Genomic DNA, 17918 nt, shown 5'->3' with positions numbered 1-17918 from the left:
GTTCTACAATTAAAATTCCAGAGAAAAATCGAAACCAGTTACCTGCAGAGCACCTCCAAGTACTCTGATACCTCCTCCAAAGAGCCTGCACTTGCAGGGCATAAGTGGCAGGTAGCAACAGCTCTGTGTAACACCAAAGCCCTTTGCTGATACAGTATTTCTGTGGTTCAGGAATCCCAAACACCAAACAGATCACAACTATAATGCAGAACAACAACAAAAACAACAAAAAAGTGCAGAGATCAATAATAAAGAAGTTATGATGCTGGAGAAAAATCCCAGAAAACAAAATATACCACTTTATTCCAAATTAGTGTTCCATTTAATGCACTGAGAAAAGAGAAAACACTTTAATCAAGAGGTTACATGGTTACTGCATTAACTATTTTACCCATAAGGCTGACCCTTTAAAGTTAGACATAAAAATAAACCAGAGCCTGATGCTATAAGAAAGCAGCTTGATCACAGAAATGTCAGTTTGAACAAGATCAGCAATCAGATTTGCCACCTTCTGGATATAAAATATTAAAGAAATCCAAACTCCTCTGCTGTTATCAAACAAATGCAGCTTCAACATCCCTCTGAGGTAGGAGAGGGTCTTACCATCATTTTATTACAGATGAGGAAAAATTCTGCACGTAGAGAAAAAGTGACTCGCTGCTTGTCACTGAGTCAGTGGCAAAGCTGGAGACAGGACTCATGCCAACTCATCTCTTAATAAAACCTCAGCTCTCCTAACAGAATGGAAATTTAGCTGCAAAGATGTAACACCAAGGATTGTCAGAGGATATAGTCTGTGTAAGACAGGGACTGCTGGCCCAGACACATCCAGTTCAGGTACACTTCATCAGTATTTCCTAGAGTGAATTCTGAGAATCCAAAAACCACAATGAAAAAACAAACAAACAAACAAACCCAATCAAGCACACAGTGAGCACTGCCTGCTCCAAAACACAGCTTTTCAGTAACTCCACGGCACCTGCACTTCCCATGCCCCCCCAGTCTCAGCCAGTCATTTTATATTTTAACCAAGAAGTGCAAGAGATAAAGAGTCAGTGGAATGGAACATTATGATAGGATGTCTGCTGTTCCAAAACCTAAATGTCAAGGTGAAGGTTAAAAACATTCCTTTTGTCTCGGCATTTATCAAGCAGCTGGAGGCTGCTGCTCTGCAGAACTCTCTCTTTTTTTGACATTACTGCCTCATTAACACTGATACTGAAGAGCTGTTTAACATCCTCCAGCACTCACTCTAGGCACCACATTTCCCTCTGTGGAAAGACTGAGGCTGTTTGATACTCTGTGAAGAACCCCTCACAGAAACAATGCAGCCCTCCCTCCTCACAGTCCTTGTGTGGGGCTGCCAGGTAATGCCTTCCATTCAGCCTGCTAATGCCACACTGGAACCTGCAGAAGTTCACACCAGTGAGGAGTGAAGAGGACAGAAGGGTTTCAAAAAGAGCTCCAGCAGTCAAGGAGTGCTGTTGAGGTTAAAATCCACACACTGCAAGCAAAGCAAAAGGCTTCTCCTGAAGGCTGCTGGAACTCCCAGGGCACAGCAGCAAACACCTCCATGCTGCTGGTCTCTGCATGGAGCCATTACAAGTCTCCTAACTTGTAGAGAAATGCATCTCATTAGCAGGCTCTGTTGTCTGAACTGGGATTGTAATTTGTGATATTTAAAGCCAGCAGAGAGGACTCTCAGGAAGCACAGCTGCTGGCTCTCCTGAAGTGGACAGCTTCACGATGCTGCAGCTCATCTCTGTTATCCTTTTCAGTGCTGCTTCTCCATCACACCAGGTCGTGAAAATATGTTCTTGTCAAAACAATTTATAGCCTTTAATTAAGTCAAGTATGATTAAGATGAGAATACAAAGCATGTGTTACATCAAAACCACAGTACTTAAAGTGATCAGGTCCTGGGAGTACCAAGGCTGTATCAATCAAGATGCCATGTCTTTGGTGGAAAGGACATTGAATGTGTTGGAGCAGTTCCAGAGAAGTTCTTCAGACAAAATCCAGTGTTGAAAACCACTTCTATAAGAAAAATGTTGAGTCCTGAACTGTGGAAGTGCTGCCTGCATCCATGCCTACATTCACACTTACTGAGACTTCACACTCAGCTAAGTGGCTCTGGGCACTCTCAGACACCTGAGCACAGGAGCCCCACCAGGAAGGGATCTCCAACACTACTTTATTTCAGCCTTGTGCCTGCACACTTCCCAGAACACCCCTCCTGATGCTCTCCCATTCCCATCTCGCCAGCAGTGGAGGGAACTCTACAACTGTTAGTCACAGGTATTCAACTGGGATCTCTCAGTCACATCCTGGAAATCTTATCAGGACAAAGAGGACCAAAGCCATGGTCCTGGAACCTCTTTTGACAGGCAGAACTTTAGTGTTCATGCAATTTGGTTATTGCTGAGTAAAGTGACAGACTGACAGTGTTCTGCCTGCAGTGGCCAAGCACTGTTTAACTGCATCCCAATTCTAGTCACATCTTAATCTAAAAGCAGAGGCACTGTGGTCAGTACTGATCTGGGGCAGCAAAGGGAAGGACAGGAGGAAAAATTGAAAGGCCATCTGTACATCTTTAAACCCCATTCATAACTGCTTGCACTGATATTCCACATTCCACACATACAAAGAAGTTATTTTTGCACATTAAGAAAAGATTCTCACAACACAGATGGTTCTCCAAACAGTTTGTTTCCAAGATTAATCTAATCTCAATTCCAATCAGGAATTAATACTACTTGTTGGCTAGGGGAGACAGGGAAAAGTAAACTAAACCAAACCAGAAGCTTTTCCTTGTTGCTTACAGTTCACACTATGAATCCTGGGGCACAGAATCCCACCATGGAGTGGAAGCACAAGGACATGACACTCCTCTTCCACTCCTCCTCATACCTGTACTCCCTCCCAGGGAAAAGAAATGCAAAGATGATATTTTTCTGCTTAGAAAAAATTTTAAACACAATTTTGCAAGGCTACCAGCACCACTTATTTAATCTGTGAACATTCACTAGGAGAGGAAGAAGAAAAAAACAACAAAACAACAAACCCTACACAAACTCTTTTGCCAGGACTCAGAAGTGCCACACATGAATTTTAAATGGCAGTCATCTGGCGGGTGAAAACAAAAGAAGTACAGGAGAATAATTTGAAGCTAGTAAGTAAGCACAAAGACTCTGTCACTACAGGCTCTGCTGCTAGCTTCAAAACACCCACCAGAGTGGAATTTAAACAGTGGCAGTGGAGGGAAAAAGAAAAAAAAAACCAACCCCACAACCCAAAATCCACATCACACTCTGGTGGAACTGAAGGAAGAAACCAAACCAAAGTCTTTGTCAAAGAATCTCAGCAGCTGTATCTTCCCTGCCACAACAGAAAAAGCAGCTGGGAAACAACAGCTTACAGAAAGCACCACAAAGAGAAAAGAAGTTCTTAAGAGTTTTGAAGAGGCCTTTCAGAAACAGGCAGGTGCATCACTGTGGCAATGCTGCTTCCTGAATGTGAGGAGAATTAAGTGACTGCCTGCCACGTGTGGAGGCCTGGCCAGCCAGGAAAATCCTGACAGTTTGAAGCAATCAGTGTTTTCTTACCAAGCCTCAATAACTTCATTTTCAAAAGCCTAACTGAGTGGAAAAACCATTTTTGTTCCCTCCCCTGTTACTGCCAAACCATCTACCACCTTAACTCTAGTTGTGACTTCATTGTGTTCATTTGGGATTCTTTTCCTGTCAGGCTTTTGCAGCAATTTGCTTTAAAGCTTACAGGCAGATTTGCCACTGGTGAAAGCAGTTCAAGAGTAACCATGATGGAACTGTTTGTGACAGGGTGAAACCTGAACTGCAGCTGGAATAGACAAACAAACAAATCAAAATACAGTGGCAGCTTCTCATACTCTGCTTGAAACTGCTTCCAGAGACCCAACTTGCAGAGCAGCCGTGACTCCAACCTTCCGAAAGGCTCCTGACAATTAGCACCCAGCCAAGCACTCTGAATAAAAGTGATTATTTCAGTTGAAGATTCAGGGACCACTCTCCTGTGTCCAAAGCCTCTTGCAGTTTCATGCCAGATCATGATTGTTGTCACTCTTCTCTTTCCACTTCAACTTCTATGCTCTGGAAGGGACTCAGAACACAAAACTTGGATTCACTCCTCCGTTTGTGAACATTATCTACTTCCCCAGCCACTCCTTTTCTTTCTTTGTTTTGCCCTGCTGCTTGAGAAATTTAACATCACTTTTGGACCACAGGAGGAAACGAATGCAAACCCAGCTCCCCAGCATGCCACTGCTGACACAAACAGGATGATGCTGCCTCAAGCCTCAACAAAGGCAACCCTGCCACAGGGTGCTCAAGTTTTCTTCCTTCAGAAAATGTTTTCTTCCACCACACCCATTTCTCCAGCTCCCCAGACCAATCATTACAGATCTATTTAAATTTTCAAAGTTTCTCATTTCTCACAAGGGGAAGATTTTGCAGGGCTTGGCTCTTACCTCTTTGCAAGAGCTTGCCTCAGAATTCATGAGTTTTAAAGACAGCTACCTTGGAACACCAACCTTTGTATGTGTTCTGGGGACAAGAGGTGGGAGAAATCACATGTGCAGTGCACCTGACTGCTGGACAGCTCCACACTGGGAGCTCTCAGGTGAGAGTAGTCACCTTCCAGTTCTCTCAAACCCCTCTTCAGTATCTTTAGTTTAAAAACTGGAAGTTCTGTTCCCTGAACCCCTAAAGGGTCAGGTGCTTTTGCAGTCACACCAGCTCCTCCAGGAAGAGCAGCACTTGGCACAGGAAGTAAGACAGCTGGCAAGTCACTGATATGCAAGAGCAACCAGGAGCTGTCAGGAGCAGTGTTCCCAGCTCCACTCCTGGTGTGGCAGGAGAAGGGACCAGGTCTGTTTGTGAAGCCCACGGTGCAGAACTGACCTCCTGGCTCTCAAAGCCCTTGGCCTTTAGTGTTGCTTGGTGCACAGATGCCTGTTTGCTTCCACAGGGAGCCAAGAAGGCACAGGAAGATCACTCCCGAGAGCCCAGCTGATCCCTCCCAAGCTGTGGCACAAAGGCTTTGTGCTGCAGGTGCTAGTGGCCGAGCTGGCGGTCGTCGTAGGTGCTGTACCGCTTCACGTGGATGCGGCGCACGCGGTCCCGGAGCTCCAGCCCCTCATCATCCTCACTGTGGGAGGCCTGGCTGCGGCTCCTGCTCGTGGCTTCCAGCAGGGAGTTATCAGGAACACGAGGGGTTTCATACAGCAAGACGTTCAGTGTCTCCTCGTAAATCCGTGCCTCAGGGAATTCAACCTACAAAAAACAGCAGGGACAGCACACCTCCTGCCTGCCCTGCTCTCCACCGCCAGCACACCTCCTGCCTGCCCTGCTCTCCACCGCCAGCACATCTCCTTCTTCCCCTACTCTACACCAACCAGCACATTTCCTTCTCCTGATCCACAACAGGGCTGAAGACAGACCCAGAAGTGACTTGAGCCACAAACAGAGACACTACAAGGAGAGTAAACCAACTGCAAAAGAGAAAGGTGAGCAAAGCAGTCTCATTCCTAGAAGAGGATTAGTCTCACCACCAGCTCACCTCCGTCACCTCTCCTGTTAGGCTGTTCTAGAGTGGAACACAGCATCTCTGAGTCTTCAGTGCTGATTCTGGACTCTAGTCACCTTGCCTACCAGTCAACAGTTAACTCCTGAAGCTAGGGCAGCTCTGCAGTTTTATCATGCTAATTGTTACCCTCTTTTCATGCATGTAACTCATCCCTTTAGGGGACACAGTGCTTGAAAACAAGGATCTTTAGGTAACCACCAAAATCAGAGGTAGGAAGGCTATGAGAAGAATATTTGGCAATGTAGGGCAATCAGGATAGGCTGATTATTGGGAATCTATACTCCTGCTGGACTTTTTCTAACAGTTATTCTACAGTTTTGCACACAAAAGCACAACGATAATAAAAATATCACATTTCTAAACAGTGTTTGAGCTCAAGCTTCCATTGCATCCATTTCAGTTATTCAGGTTGTGACAGATGAGCTTCAGCCTTCTCCTTCCTGCCACGTATTTTCCAACACTCTGGAGAAATTTATACTCCCAGACACAACTACTTAGTCCAATTACACACAAGGATTACATCAGAGCAAGTGAAACACAGTACAAAGTAACTGCAATGAAGTAGACATATGTAGGCATAATTAAGGTCAGAATTAGATCTTTCACTTCATCTAATTAGAGCAGAATTTAAGGGCATTTTAGGGACACAAAGTCCATCAACTTTAAGCGACTAAACTGTGCTAAAATGCACATGCTCTCAGGATTACCATTCTCAGTCTTTCCTTCTTCAAACCTGCTCCCATATTTAGTCTACTCTGAATCCTGTCTGGTATGCAGCATCCTCTAGCAAGACCCTAGCTTAACCTACAGCCCCCTGAGCAGCGAGCTGGCCCAGTGATCCGGGTGTCACTCCCCACCAACCCCAGTCACTACTCAGGAGAGCTGCTCTCAAAGCCTTTCCAAGCAGCAATACTTCTTGCCCTGAGCAATTTGATTTAAGTTATACCAAATCTGCATCTTCCTGCAACGTCTCATCAGCCTGATTTCATTTCAAACCATAAGAGAGAGGAGGGGAAGCCTGCACTACCTTGGTTTGCTTCTTCTCCGTGGCGTAGACTATGGAGGTACAGCAGACCTCGGCCAGCTTCCGGCCCTGCCCATAGAAGGACCAGCAGCAGATTTCATCCCCTATGACATCCTTAATGAAGAGCACTCGGCCGTTGAAGCGGAGGGAGAGCTTGTCAAAGAGCTCAATGTTCTTCAGCAGGTTGTCATCAGAGTTGCTGAAACACAGAGACAGAAGCAGGAGGTGCTTCGTGCGGGCTGCCAGCAGCCACCGCTACAGAGCGCTGCTGCCTATCCCCCCAGCGTGAAGCAGCTGCAGAATACCAAGAAGCACTGACTCACTGCCACATGCTGCCAAGAAAGAGAGGGTAAGAGCCAACTTCAGATACAAATAAGGTGCTCTGGTCCCCACAAGCACACACACCAGCCTTTAGAGGTCAAGTTATATAATTAATAACGACAGCATAATTTCCCAAATCATTACATCAACTACCTACAACTACCTCTTGACTGATGCTCAAGACAATTAAATCAGAGGCTAACTGCAGCTCCTTTAGCTCAGTAACAGCACAAGCCCACGGAGTCCAATGCACCTTAGAAGGCCAGCTAGAGAGCCAAGTGTTGCTTTTTAGCAAGGCATGACATCATGCTTTGTATGCAGCAGCTTCACTTCTGCAAGAGGCTCTGAAACCCCTCTGAGGCCAGACACTGCTGGACTGGGGCTCAACATCAAACACTTGAGCTGAGAAGGATTCCTGTTCAGATCTAAGTAAAAAGAAGAACAATGTGCAAGATCTTGCAGCAACCATTTGTAAAGCAACCTGAGATGCAGCCAGTGACCAATCTCAGCCTCTATCAAGTGGCAGAGCTGGGAAAAGAATGTAGAAGTCTTCACCCATTTGTTGTCAGGCCACACTGACAACATGACTGAGAAAGCTGCTTTTATGCTGTTGATTAGGAAAAATATAAGGGGGAGGAAAAAAAAAAATCAATCTTGGCTTGCTGGCAGCCAGTGTGGGATTTTAAATAAAGATGCCTCATCTGAACACCACCAAAGCATGCAGATTCATGCCCAAGGAATAACTAGAACCCTACAGCTAGCTCAGATAGCAGCACCCCCTGGCATCCAGGATTCTGTGCTCTCATTACTGCTACATTTGCAGTTCCAGAGCCAGGGTGACTAATGTGCTGTTCTGTGCCTGCTTTAGCATCCTGCCCTAAGCTGAAGGGTAACAGAGGGAGGAGCCCAACAGACACTGAATGCAGCCTGCTGAAAACCAGGCTGTGCTGCAGCACTCCCACAGGTAGCATTGCCTGACTACCTGGAACACCATGATTATTAGAATCCATCTTTCTGACAGGTAGACAATCAGCTGGTCTAGAGAACAGAGCTTCCAAGACTGCACCTCTGGCTGGAAAGGCTGAAAGCAAGGATGCTGCACAGCATCAGAGATTTTTCTCATCACTCCAATGAGTGGCTTGGGAAAATCCAAAGCCATTCTGACAGCATCATAATGAAGGGATCATGACAGTGACAGCATAAAACTAACTAAATAATACAGAGAGTTTGTTGTGTTTTGCCCCCAATTAGATTCACATCAGTCAAGAATAATTGCACTCAAATCCACGGCAGAGGACTGTTCTAAGCAAAAAAAGAAACAAACAACACCAAAACAAACTAACCAAAAAAAACGAAACCACAAACCCCAACCAAACCCTCAGGTTATGCCATGCCACATCCTCTTCCACTCCTACAGTCAAAGGGAAGCTCTCCATTAGAGTGGGGCAAGCACTGACATACCTGGTGTAGGAGTATTTGTTGTTGCTTCTATTGTAAAGCAGCTTAACAACTGGCTATTGAGAGAAGGAAAAAAAAAAGGAGAGAAAAGGTTAAGTTCTGTGTCTGAATACATCTAGCAAAGTTTCTGTTTCTCAGTGGGTAGTTGTGGAAAGCAATTACTTTCATTGATGATTCTATCAGCCTCTCCTCTTCTTTAGGAGATGTGATAATGGGGATGCTACAGACAGGCTCATACAAGTCCTTCTTGTCCTGTTTAAAAGAAAGAAGAAAGAGAAGAAATAAACTCAAGAGATAAAGCTAAAGCTAACTGCTGCTGCTGCTGTCTTCTCCAGCCCCTCCAGCCATGTTCCCAAATCCTGGGATTTGGGAGATGCAAGGGGAGAGCTCTGTGCTGCTATGGCAACCACACCAGTTGCCTTCGTTTGCTCCCCAGAGGCACAGGAGAGAGATTTCTTGTCCCCAGAAGGCAGCACTAACTGAAATGCTGGGATGCATGTGGATGTCCTTCTTAGCTCAAGTCACCTTTGGTATGAGTGGGTGTATGATTTATCCTTTTTTGAAGCCAAGGATAGTAAGACTTTGCCTGAATCACCTTAAACCACTGCAGTGCCTACAAATATCAGCCACTGGGAGGTGAAGGTTTTGTCACCAAAAGGGACTGCAGCCCTTGTGATACACCAGCAACAGGCAGAAGTGTGGGGCACAGTCTGCAGCTCCTGGTTCCTCACCCAGCAAATGAAAGCTCAGCAGCTAACAGCAAAGCCTTAGAAGGTTCTGGGCTTAGAAGAAAGGTTTACACTCCAAACCAGAAGGCAAACTGTTGGTGTAGCTTTCCATCTCTCTCAGAGGACACAAGAAGAGTGCTGAACCTAGTATGGGAGGCATCCAGTCACTACCCAGTTTGGTCCTGCAAGGAACATCCATTTCACAACCCTCAGCCTAAGAACAAGCTCTGCACAGTGCACCTGGGCTGCCCTTGGTGGCAAGCTGGCAGAACAGGCTGGCTGCATTCAGCTGAGTGCACAGGGGGCTTGGGAAATGAGTAAAGCTTCTGGGGGCTGATGGATTGGCAAAACAAAGGGAAGCCCTTAGAGCACTCCAAGGTCTTTTTCTTCATTAAGATTCAAACTTTGAGAAACCAACTCAGCACCTTTTCACAGATTCAAACCCATTCTGCCTAGAAATATCTAATTAGAAGTGACACAGCTTGGGGGAAATACAGACAGATGCCATAAGGACCTTTTAAAGCACATGCTCCAAACAATCATGTTGATGCAATCAGTTTCCTTTCAATTTCTGGGTTTGGTTTGATTTCACACAAGAGAAACTCATTCACTATTTCCTAAATAACATTAAACAAAGAAACAGGGAAGAACCAGTCCCTCTACTTAAATGAGACATGGGGAATACAGCTCCTGCTGTAGCCTGGCATCACTTTGAAGTAGAAACCTGCTCCTGTGCCCACTCTGAGGGGGAACTTGACAGCTAAGGGAAGCCCAAAGGGAAGTGCCTGACCTATCATCACAGCAGACACATCTGAGAGCAGCTGAGCTTGAACCTGCAGCTGGCACACTCTAGATCCACACAAGCCAACCAAGGGACAATCCTTCTCTAACCTCACCAGAGATAATCCTTATCTCCTTACCAAGAAATAGCTCTCTTATGACTGCCACCACCTCACTAACTGCACTGAATCCTTCAGAGCACATTCACCCAGAAGGCTGTGCCAAGACAAAACACTTCCAGGGAGATCATAAACTCCATGGAATCTCAGGTGTGGATACAGAGCAAGGGTAACCATGGCTCTGACAAACATGCTGGATAAGCTCTTACAACATGCCTGCCTGCCAGCTCATTTCCTTTCCAGCCTGTTCTCTACATCCAAGACTGGATGCCATCTCTAAGGCCACGAAATGCTCTGTCAGGTTCTCTCAAGTACATTTTACAAGCAAAATGCCCACCAAAAGAAAAAAAACAAATCTACAGGCTGTTCCTCTTTCTTACCTGCAGGGCTGCTTGGCACATGTCCACCAAGCCCTGGATGAGATAATACTTGGCTTCTGCCATCAGCTCTTTGATCTCCTGCCTGTGCTTTGGCAGTGCAATTGTGTCATCTCGCAGATAGTTTAGGATGGTTCCAAAGTGCTTCCCACAACGGTCTATAAGGATCCAGCCTGAAAAACAACCATCACAGCATTTCAGTCACCTCACCTCAGCACTAGGGGGCAAGAAAAAGCTCCTCGGAGAGGTTAGCTAAGCCTGATGTCACCTGAGACTGCCCAGGATAATCTTTCCCCTTTCATTCAGTGGGAGTTCTTTACTGACCTGGGGCAAAGTGCAGTTGGTTACAGAACTGAAACTGACAGTGGAACCACTCCTTTGGCCCCTCCTCTGTGTGCTCACTGCTTTGCAAAACCCCAAAAGAAAAGCCTTGAACTAAAAATCTTCAACTTCCTATCCTCAGACACTAAAATTGCTGCAGGAACCTGACTGCACCAAAAATGTTAGCTGTGCTTCATTTCTGTGTTAGATCCTGATGAAAGGAATGGGCATTTGTAACTGCTACAGGAAGTCTCATTTTTATCTGTCTAGCTGACTGCCCAAGCCATTCAAGCTTTAAAAACACAAAAAAGGCCAAAAAAGAGCAAGCTTATTCTTAGGGAGGTTGCTGCTTTAGTGTAGGGGTTTGCTATGCTCCCAGCAATACTGGGGAGTGCTGGGTTTGTATGGGGATTAATGGGCAATCAGAAACTCACAATAAGCCAAGGAAAGACCTGAAGAGAGCATTCACAAAGGTCTGCAACAAGTAGGATAAGTTCTGCAGCCCAACAAGAGGGATCTGGCAGTTTTCCAACCACACCTTCTGCTGTTGTTCAGTGTGAGAGAGAGAGAAGCGTTCCTATGGTGCTGCAAGGCAGAGCAGCCCAGACATCCCAGTATGGGTCAAAAAAACTGTTCTAGTTTCCAAATAGGAGCAAAGAACAGGACAGAGCTGGATCAGCAGAGAGCAGAGAAGGGATGGAGCACAGGAAACAGCAGTAGATAGGCATTTTTTGCCATTTCAAAACCTCCCTGAAGTCACATTTGGTAGGAAACAGGATGTCTGACCCTCTGGCAAACAGCAGCAATGCAGGATGCACAAAGGCAGAAGCTTAACTTTTCCATCACGTGGAAGGCACACAAAAAAAGTGTTATTTTGGGACCTAAGTAGAGAAACCAGCAGAGGAAAGTAGGCTAAACCACTGCTGGCCTCTCCAACTGCAGCTGTCAGAACATGAGCCTTGTTTTCCATTCTGGCTGAGGCTCCTGGACAAAACTGCTGGGCTAAGGGGATTCAGCTGTGTCACACTCAACCAGAGCCAGCCAGCTCAGGGGGAACTTGGTTGAAATGATCTGCAGACTCCACAAGGAGCTGTTCCAAGCTTAAGCGAACAAACTGTCATGCATCAAGATTAAATTGCTGTAAGCTGGGCACGTGGAGGAGCATTCACATGCAAGTGTCTGAAACACCAAGAGGGCCACACTCAACCAGTCCCTCTCAGCCTCTTCTCCACAGCAACATAGCCCTCACTCCTAAACTGGACTACTGGAGAGAGCAAAATGAAAGCTCTCATAGCCCTTCCGGCATTGGTCTTCTTGTTCTGTCCTCTACAATGTATCACCTCCAGCAGGAGGCAACATCTGACTGATGGCTAACACTATCACAGAATCACAGAGTGTTAGGGGTTGGAAGGGACCTCCAGAGATCATCCAGTCCATCCCCCCTGCCAGAGCAGCATCACCTAGGACAGGCCATACAGGAACAGATCGTAAGCCAAATGTGGAACATGCTACTGGGAGGAGGAAAAGAAGAATTTCCAATTGAGCCAGCAAGGTTTCTGAGCTTTACAGATGAAACTACATGGCCCTCCCCCACTCAGGCATTGCCAACGATGCCACTGCATGACACCACATGAAGGACAACCCACACTGCCTGTTCAGTCTTTCCAACAACATCAGCAACCTGCATCCCAGCTGTGATGGAAGAGCAGGGAATCAGTCACTCCACTCTGGCAACAGAAGAGCACATTTTTATCAAGCACAGATGATTCTTAGCACAATGGGAGTTAGCTGTCTAACACTCCAAGCTGGTTTAGGAATACATCCTTCCTGACATCCTTAGCTGAGTACAGCCTTAAGATATTAAGCTAAGCACCACCAAACCCCAGCAGTTTTACAAAACCCTCCACACCAAGAGACACCTCCTTACCTTCCTTGTCGGTGAGCACTTCCATCCTGCCACTGAACATGGCCTTCAGCATGGTGTCATGCCTGGTCAGCACCTGCACCGTGGTGTAATAGAGAGAGCCCCCAACGTTCAGCCGCACGTACTTGTTACCCAGGCTGCCCCCTTTGAAGCTGCAGGTTTTGGGCTTGGGCCCTGCAGCAGGACAAAGGGTGCTGGTTAGACAGGTGTCCCCTGACATCTCCTTCTGTAGGTAGATGACAACTCTGCAGAGCGTGGGCTTGACGGATTCCGCCGTGGTGGGGAAGGGTCAGGAGTCACCGGAGGAGCACGAGGCGCAGGCGGTCACAGCCCCATGGCCCTTCGAACAGAAACGTGCAAGATCAACAGAGAGACCTGGAATTTCCACTTGCAACAAACCCAGGAAGGTCACAACAAAGAGGAGACAATTTCAGTGCATTCCTAAGAACACAGCTGCACAGGTTCTGACCAAACAGGACTCAGATGCTCCTCATGCAACTCACACAGCACTGCAGCAGCTGCTCAGCACCGTGCAGCTGCATTCCTCTTAGAGAAGCACTAAACCTCTTCGCTTCCTCTTGTTTTGTCTTCAGCCAACACAACAAACACCACAGCTAAAGCTTAAACCCCCAGAACTTTCCAGAAGAACACAGCTCTCGTTTTGAGCAGAGCTGAAGGGGAAGGGCAGAGCTTTCCCCTGACAGCCGATCAGGCAGCAGGCTGTGCTATCACTAACGCGTTCCTGAGCTAATAACCTGCTCGGCTTGAGCTGTAAACAGGAATCTAATCCTTAACTGCTGCCCTTAACACAAGAGATTTTCTGCGTCCCTTCCTTCCGGCCCTGTGTGGGAGGCAGGACTGCGGAACAGTGACACAACAGTCCAGACACCGCACCAGGAAATGGCCCAGGGGAGAACTTCCATAAAAAGGAAAAATCCCCAAACCCCGAAGGCCCCCCAGCCCTCCTGCGGGGCTCCGCTGCCGAAGCGGGCACGCTCTGGGCTTAACCTGCTCCCCCGCCCCCGGGCTGACACCACACGCTGCTCCGCTTCTCGGCATGCCTAGGCTCTGCCGTGGCGATCACGGCGGGGAAGCAGCAGGACCCCGACCCCGCCGAGCCAGGCCTGCACAGGGCCGGAGGGGCGCAGCCGGGCCGCAACAAACATCGAAGCTGTACGCACCGGGAGACGGCAGCACGTCCGGAGAGTGGGCTCCACACGCCGGGCTCCGGCTCCCTTATCACCGAGGCCTTCAGCGCGCTCCCTCACAGGACCCGATCTGGCACCTGGAGAAGCAGAGCGGTTGACCCAGCAGCGGGAGGCCCAGCCCAGCCCCGCCCGCTACCGGGCGGGCCGTCAGAGACGCGGCCGAGGCACACACACCGCCCCAGGCAGCCGCGACGGCAGCAGAGCCGCTGCGCTCCCGGTATTCACTCATCTGCCTGCGGCCGTCTCACAGCGCCAGGCTGAGCTCATTTCCTCCGCACCCCGCTGGGAACCGGCGACCCGGAAGCAATTTCCCGCCGTGGCCACCGCGTGCAGCTCCCGGCGTGCTCCGCGGCGCTACTGGGACTGCAGCTCCCGGCGTGCCCCGCGGGCAGCGATCCCGCGGCTCCCGGCGTGCCCCGCGGCGGGCGCGGGTTGTCGCCGTGGAAGCGGTGGGCGCTCGGCGGGGAACCGGGCAGGGTGTCGTGAGGTGACGGAGTCCCCGGAGGCCGCGACCGCTCCAGTCAGCGCCGACGCTGTCTCCCGTGCTCGCCTGGGGCCATGGCGCAGGCGGCGCTGGGCGCGGCCGGGCTCCACTTCGACGAACTGAACAAGCTGCGGGTGTTAGACCCGGAGGTGTCGCAGCAGACGGCGCAGCTCCGTGAGGAGTGCCGAGCCTTCCTCGATAGTAAGTCTGGCCGAGCCAGGCCCCCAGAACGCCGCCGTCACCTTGCCGGGAGCAGGGCCCGGACAGTGCCGTGTGTCTGAAGAGGGTAGTGGTGACCGCACTGTGTCTGGGCCTGGCCAGTTGCCCTCAGGAGCTCGGAGGAGGGTTAGGAGGACAGGCCTTGGACACTTGAGGGCTACTCTTTTACCTCTTTTGTAGCCCGACAGCAAAGAATTCTTAAAATGTTCCTGTTGACAGTAAACTAGAAGTAAAGCCACATCTAAAACTGATAGCCGGTAGTAAAACCATTAGGGTTTTTGTTTTAAGGGTGTTTTGAATATTAATGACTTGTTTGTTTGTTTTTTATCTTTGCAGAAATAGTAGAATTCCAAAAAATAGTGGGTAGCTTAATTGAACTTGTTGATCAACTGGCAAAAGCTGCTGAAAGTGAGAAGATGAAGGTACTGTGCCATTAATCACTGCCTTGTGGTGTAGTCTGTCTGAAAGCCCAGGGCCCTTTATGGCAGAGTCCAGTTCTTTCTGTCAGTGTTGTCCAGGTAGATAACATTTGTCTGTCTGTCTGCAGTATGAGAGCTTGGGACCTTTTAATGCATATTAACATCCAGGAGACTTGTACAGGCACACTCCAAGTGTCATGTTGAACATTCCTACTCTTCCTCCTTGTCTGGACATTTGTACATGAATAGAGTATCTATCTTTTAATCACTTCTGCTGGTAGGACTTTGTCCTTAAGAGGCAGGAGAGGCTCTGTGAGGAGGAGGAGGAGATGGGCTTTCTACAGCGCAGATCTGTGAATAGTTCTGTAACTGCCTGTGAAACTGTCTGTCAGTATTTCTGGGTGTCACCAAGTGATGAGGATTTTCTCCATGCTGCTGTGGAAATAGAAGTTACTGTTTAGTACAATTGTAGTTAATGACTTTTCCCCCTTATTTGTTCTGGAGAGAAAAAAAAATCCAACCAGAGGTTGTCTATCTGTAGGGCCAGGCAGCAGTGCTCAGTTTGTGTTTCCAGAGGAGTTGGTGACTTCTCTTTCCTCAGTTTGAGGGAAGTACCAAACACTTTCCCTCTGCAGGGACTGTTTGCTTGTTCCACCAGCAGCTCAGTCTGAAGGTGCCACCCTTCTGTATTTTTAGTGTGGCTGAAACACTTCAAAATCGACCTGCTAGGAGTGAAGGGCGTTGAAGTAACCAACACTCCCCACCCTGCCCAGTACAGCTCCTTCACTGACTGTCCTCTTTTGACAGGCCATTGGGGCACGAAATTTGCTGAAGTCTATAGCAAAGCAACGAGAAGCTCAGGAACAGCAGCTTCAGGCTTTAATAGCTGAGAAGAAAATGCAGCTGGAAAGGTAAATTTTCTGTTAGATGCTTCTGGGGCATTACCTGGGCTGGCAGGCAGCCCAGCCTCTGTGCTTGGCTGCAGGACATGGTCAAAGCTACTTCAGTGTGCAGTGAAGCTGTGTCCTCCTGCACAGAGATCACCTGGAGCGAGGCCACGAGCCTGCAGCTGGCTTAAGGCTTGTCCAGAGGTTTCTCTGGTGGCTTTGTGGCTCAGCAAACAGAGGCAGCATGAGATCATGCCACTGAACACACCAATAAAACTGCAGCAGGGTGCCACGTGGCTGACCCATAAAGGCACTTTAGAACTGCAGGGTCAAGCTGATGCCAGGAAGGTGGCAGCTTGTGCTGAGGGCTGGCAGCCTGTGGCAGGCTGAGAAACTGGAAAGGTTGAAGAGTTATCAGGAGTGTGGGAGAGAAACAGGCTGATGGAGCCACAGCAGGAGCAGGGCAGTGATGGTGCCCCTGTGCTTGGCCCTGGTGAGGCCACACCTTGAGCACTGGGTTCAGTTTTGGGTGCCATAGGGCAGGAGAGACATTGAGGTGGTGGAGGGTGTCCAGAGAACAACAGTGAGGATGGGGAGGGGTTTGGAGGGTATCATTCAAGGAAGGGGCTGAGGGACCTGGGGTTGTTTAGTCTGGAGGAGCCTGGGGGAGATCTCATTGCTCTCTACAGCTCCCTGAAAGGAGGTTGGAGTGAGGCTGGCGTTGGTCTTTTCTACGAAGTAACTAAGGACAGGACAAGAGGCAGTGGGTTTAAGTTGTGCCAGGGGAGGGTTAGGTTGGAGATAAGAACTTCTTTTCTGAGAGCAGTGAGGGGTTGGAACAGGCTGCCCAGGGAGGTGGGGGAGTCCCCATCCCTGGACGTGTTCCAGAAGCTGTAGCTGTGGTGCTTCAGGACATGGTTTAGTGGCCACGGCAGTTGGGCTACAGTTGGACTCGATGATCTTAAAGGTCTTTTCCAACCTTTAATGATTCTCGGATTTTATGAATCTCTGCAGCTGTGGCTTTCCAGGTGGCTTACTGGCAGCTCCTTCCCCACCAAGCAGTGAAGGCTGAGCTGGAGCATGCCAGCAGCAGGGTTGGCTGCAGCTGTGACCCTTGGTTTTCTCTTTCAGGTACCGGATAGAGTATGAGACTCTCTGCAAAATTGAAGCAGACCAGAATGAATTCATTGACCAATTCATTTTTCAGAAATAAAGCATTTGAAGAGAAAAAACAAAAACAAAACCAACAAAAAACTACCTTGGAATCTTGACCATTCCAGAACCTTGAGAATTTCCAAAAATATGCAATTTTTTCACTGTGTGTGACTGGAGAGATGGTTTGGATGAATGGCAGTGTCTTAAATTACTGAATTTAATTTACAGTGCATGACACTGCAAGTGGCAATAAGCAGCTGGAGAGACTGTTTCTGTCCTTTGGTTTTTGTACCACTTTTGTACACTCAGCAGCTGCCATTCAATTCCCAGCTGAATGGATGCTGCTGCTGCAAAGTCTGTCCCTTTTTGACTTGTACAGCTCCTTCAGAAATCAGGAAATAAATTATTGCTTTCAGACTTTTCTGGATGCACCAGAAGCAGAGTGGCTTTTGATGTGTTTTATTTGTGACCTCAAGAGTCTACAAGCCCTTTGGGCAGATGTTTGTTTTTTTTTCCTGTATGCAGCAGCTCTCATCTCTGCAAAGACACAAGACACAAGCAGCAGGAACTTTTTCTCTGTATTGACCAGATTCTTTTTGTCCACAGTTAAGAAGGGCCAGAAATGTACAATGAACAGGATGGGGCAGTTACAGACACACAAAAGGCAGAGAACAGGGCTGAATGAAGGGCTCTGGACAACCTGATCTAGTGGAGGATGTCCCTGCTTACTGCAGAGGGGTTTGGACTGGATGACCTTTGGAGGTTCCTTCCAACCCAGACCATTCTATGACTGGACCTGTGCCTGAGGTACATCCAGCCAGGTTGTCATGAGAGAGTTGAATTCTTTCCTGGGTGCTGTTGGTGACTGCAAA

General features: G+C 48.2%; 2 protein-coding genes across 2 annotated transcripts; one reads left to right on the top strand and one right to left on the bottom strand.

Moving 5' to 3' along the window:
• Window positions 1-5090: 5090 nt before the first annotated feature.
• Window positions 5091-12894, bottom strand: TNFAIP1 (TNF alpha induced protein 1). Its single transcript, XM_054394383.1, has 6 exons — window positions 12678-12894; window positions 10433-10602; window positions 8588-8677; window positions 8429-8481; window positions 6650-6845; window positions 5091-5309 (listed from the first exon to the last, which is right to left on the bottom strand). Exons 1-6 carry the CDS (start codon window positions 12892-12894, stop codon window positions 5091-5093), a joined length of 945 nt encoding a protein of 314 aa, XP_054250358.1.
• Window positions 12895-14440: 1546 nt separating this feature from the next.
• Window positions 14441-17457, top strand: IFT20 (intraflagellar transport 20). The gene is made up of 4 exons (XM_054394382.1): window positions 14441-14567; window positions 14922-15007; window positions 15812-15915; window positions 17023-17457. The coding sequence occupies exons 1-4, from the start codon at window positions 14441-14443 to the stop codon at window positions 17102-17104; spliced, it is 399 nt and encodes a 132-aa protein (XP_054250357.1). The 3' UTR covers window positions 17105-17457.
• The last annotated feature ends 461 nt before the right edge of the window (window positions 17458-17918 follow it).

This window comes from Indicator indicator, chromosome 30, assembly GCF_027791375.1.
Source record: "Indicator indicator isolate 239-I01 chromosome 30, UM_Iind_1.1, whole genome shotgun sequence".
Lineage (NCBI taxonomy): Eukaryota > Metazoa > Chordata > Aves > Piciformes > Indicatoridae > Indicator > Indicator indicator.
The sequence above is the reverse complement of the archived record's forward strand: the minus strand, read 5'-3'. Positions and strand labels throughout refer to the sequence as shown.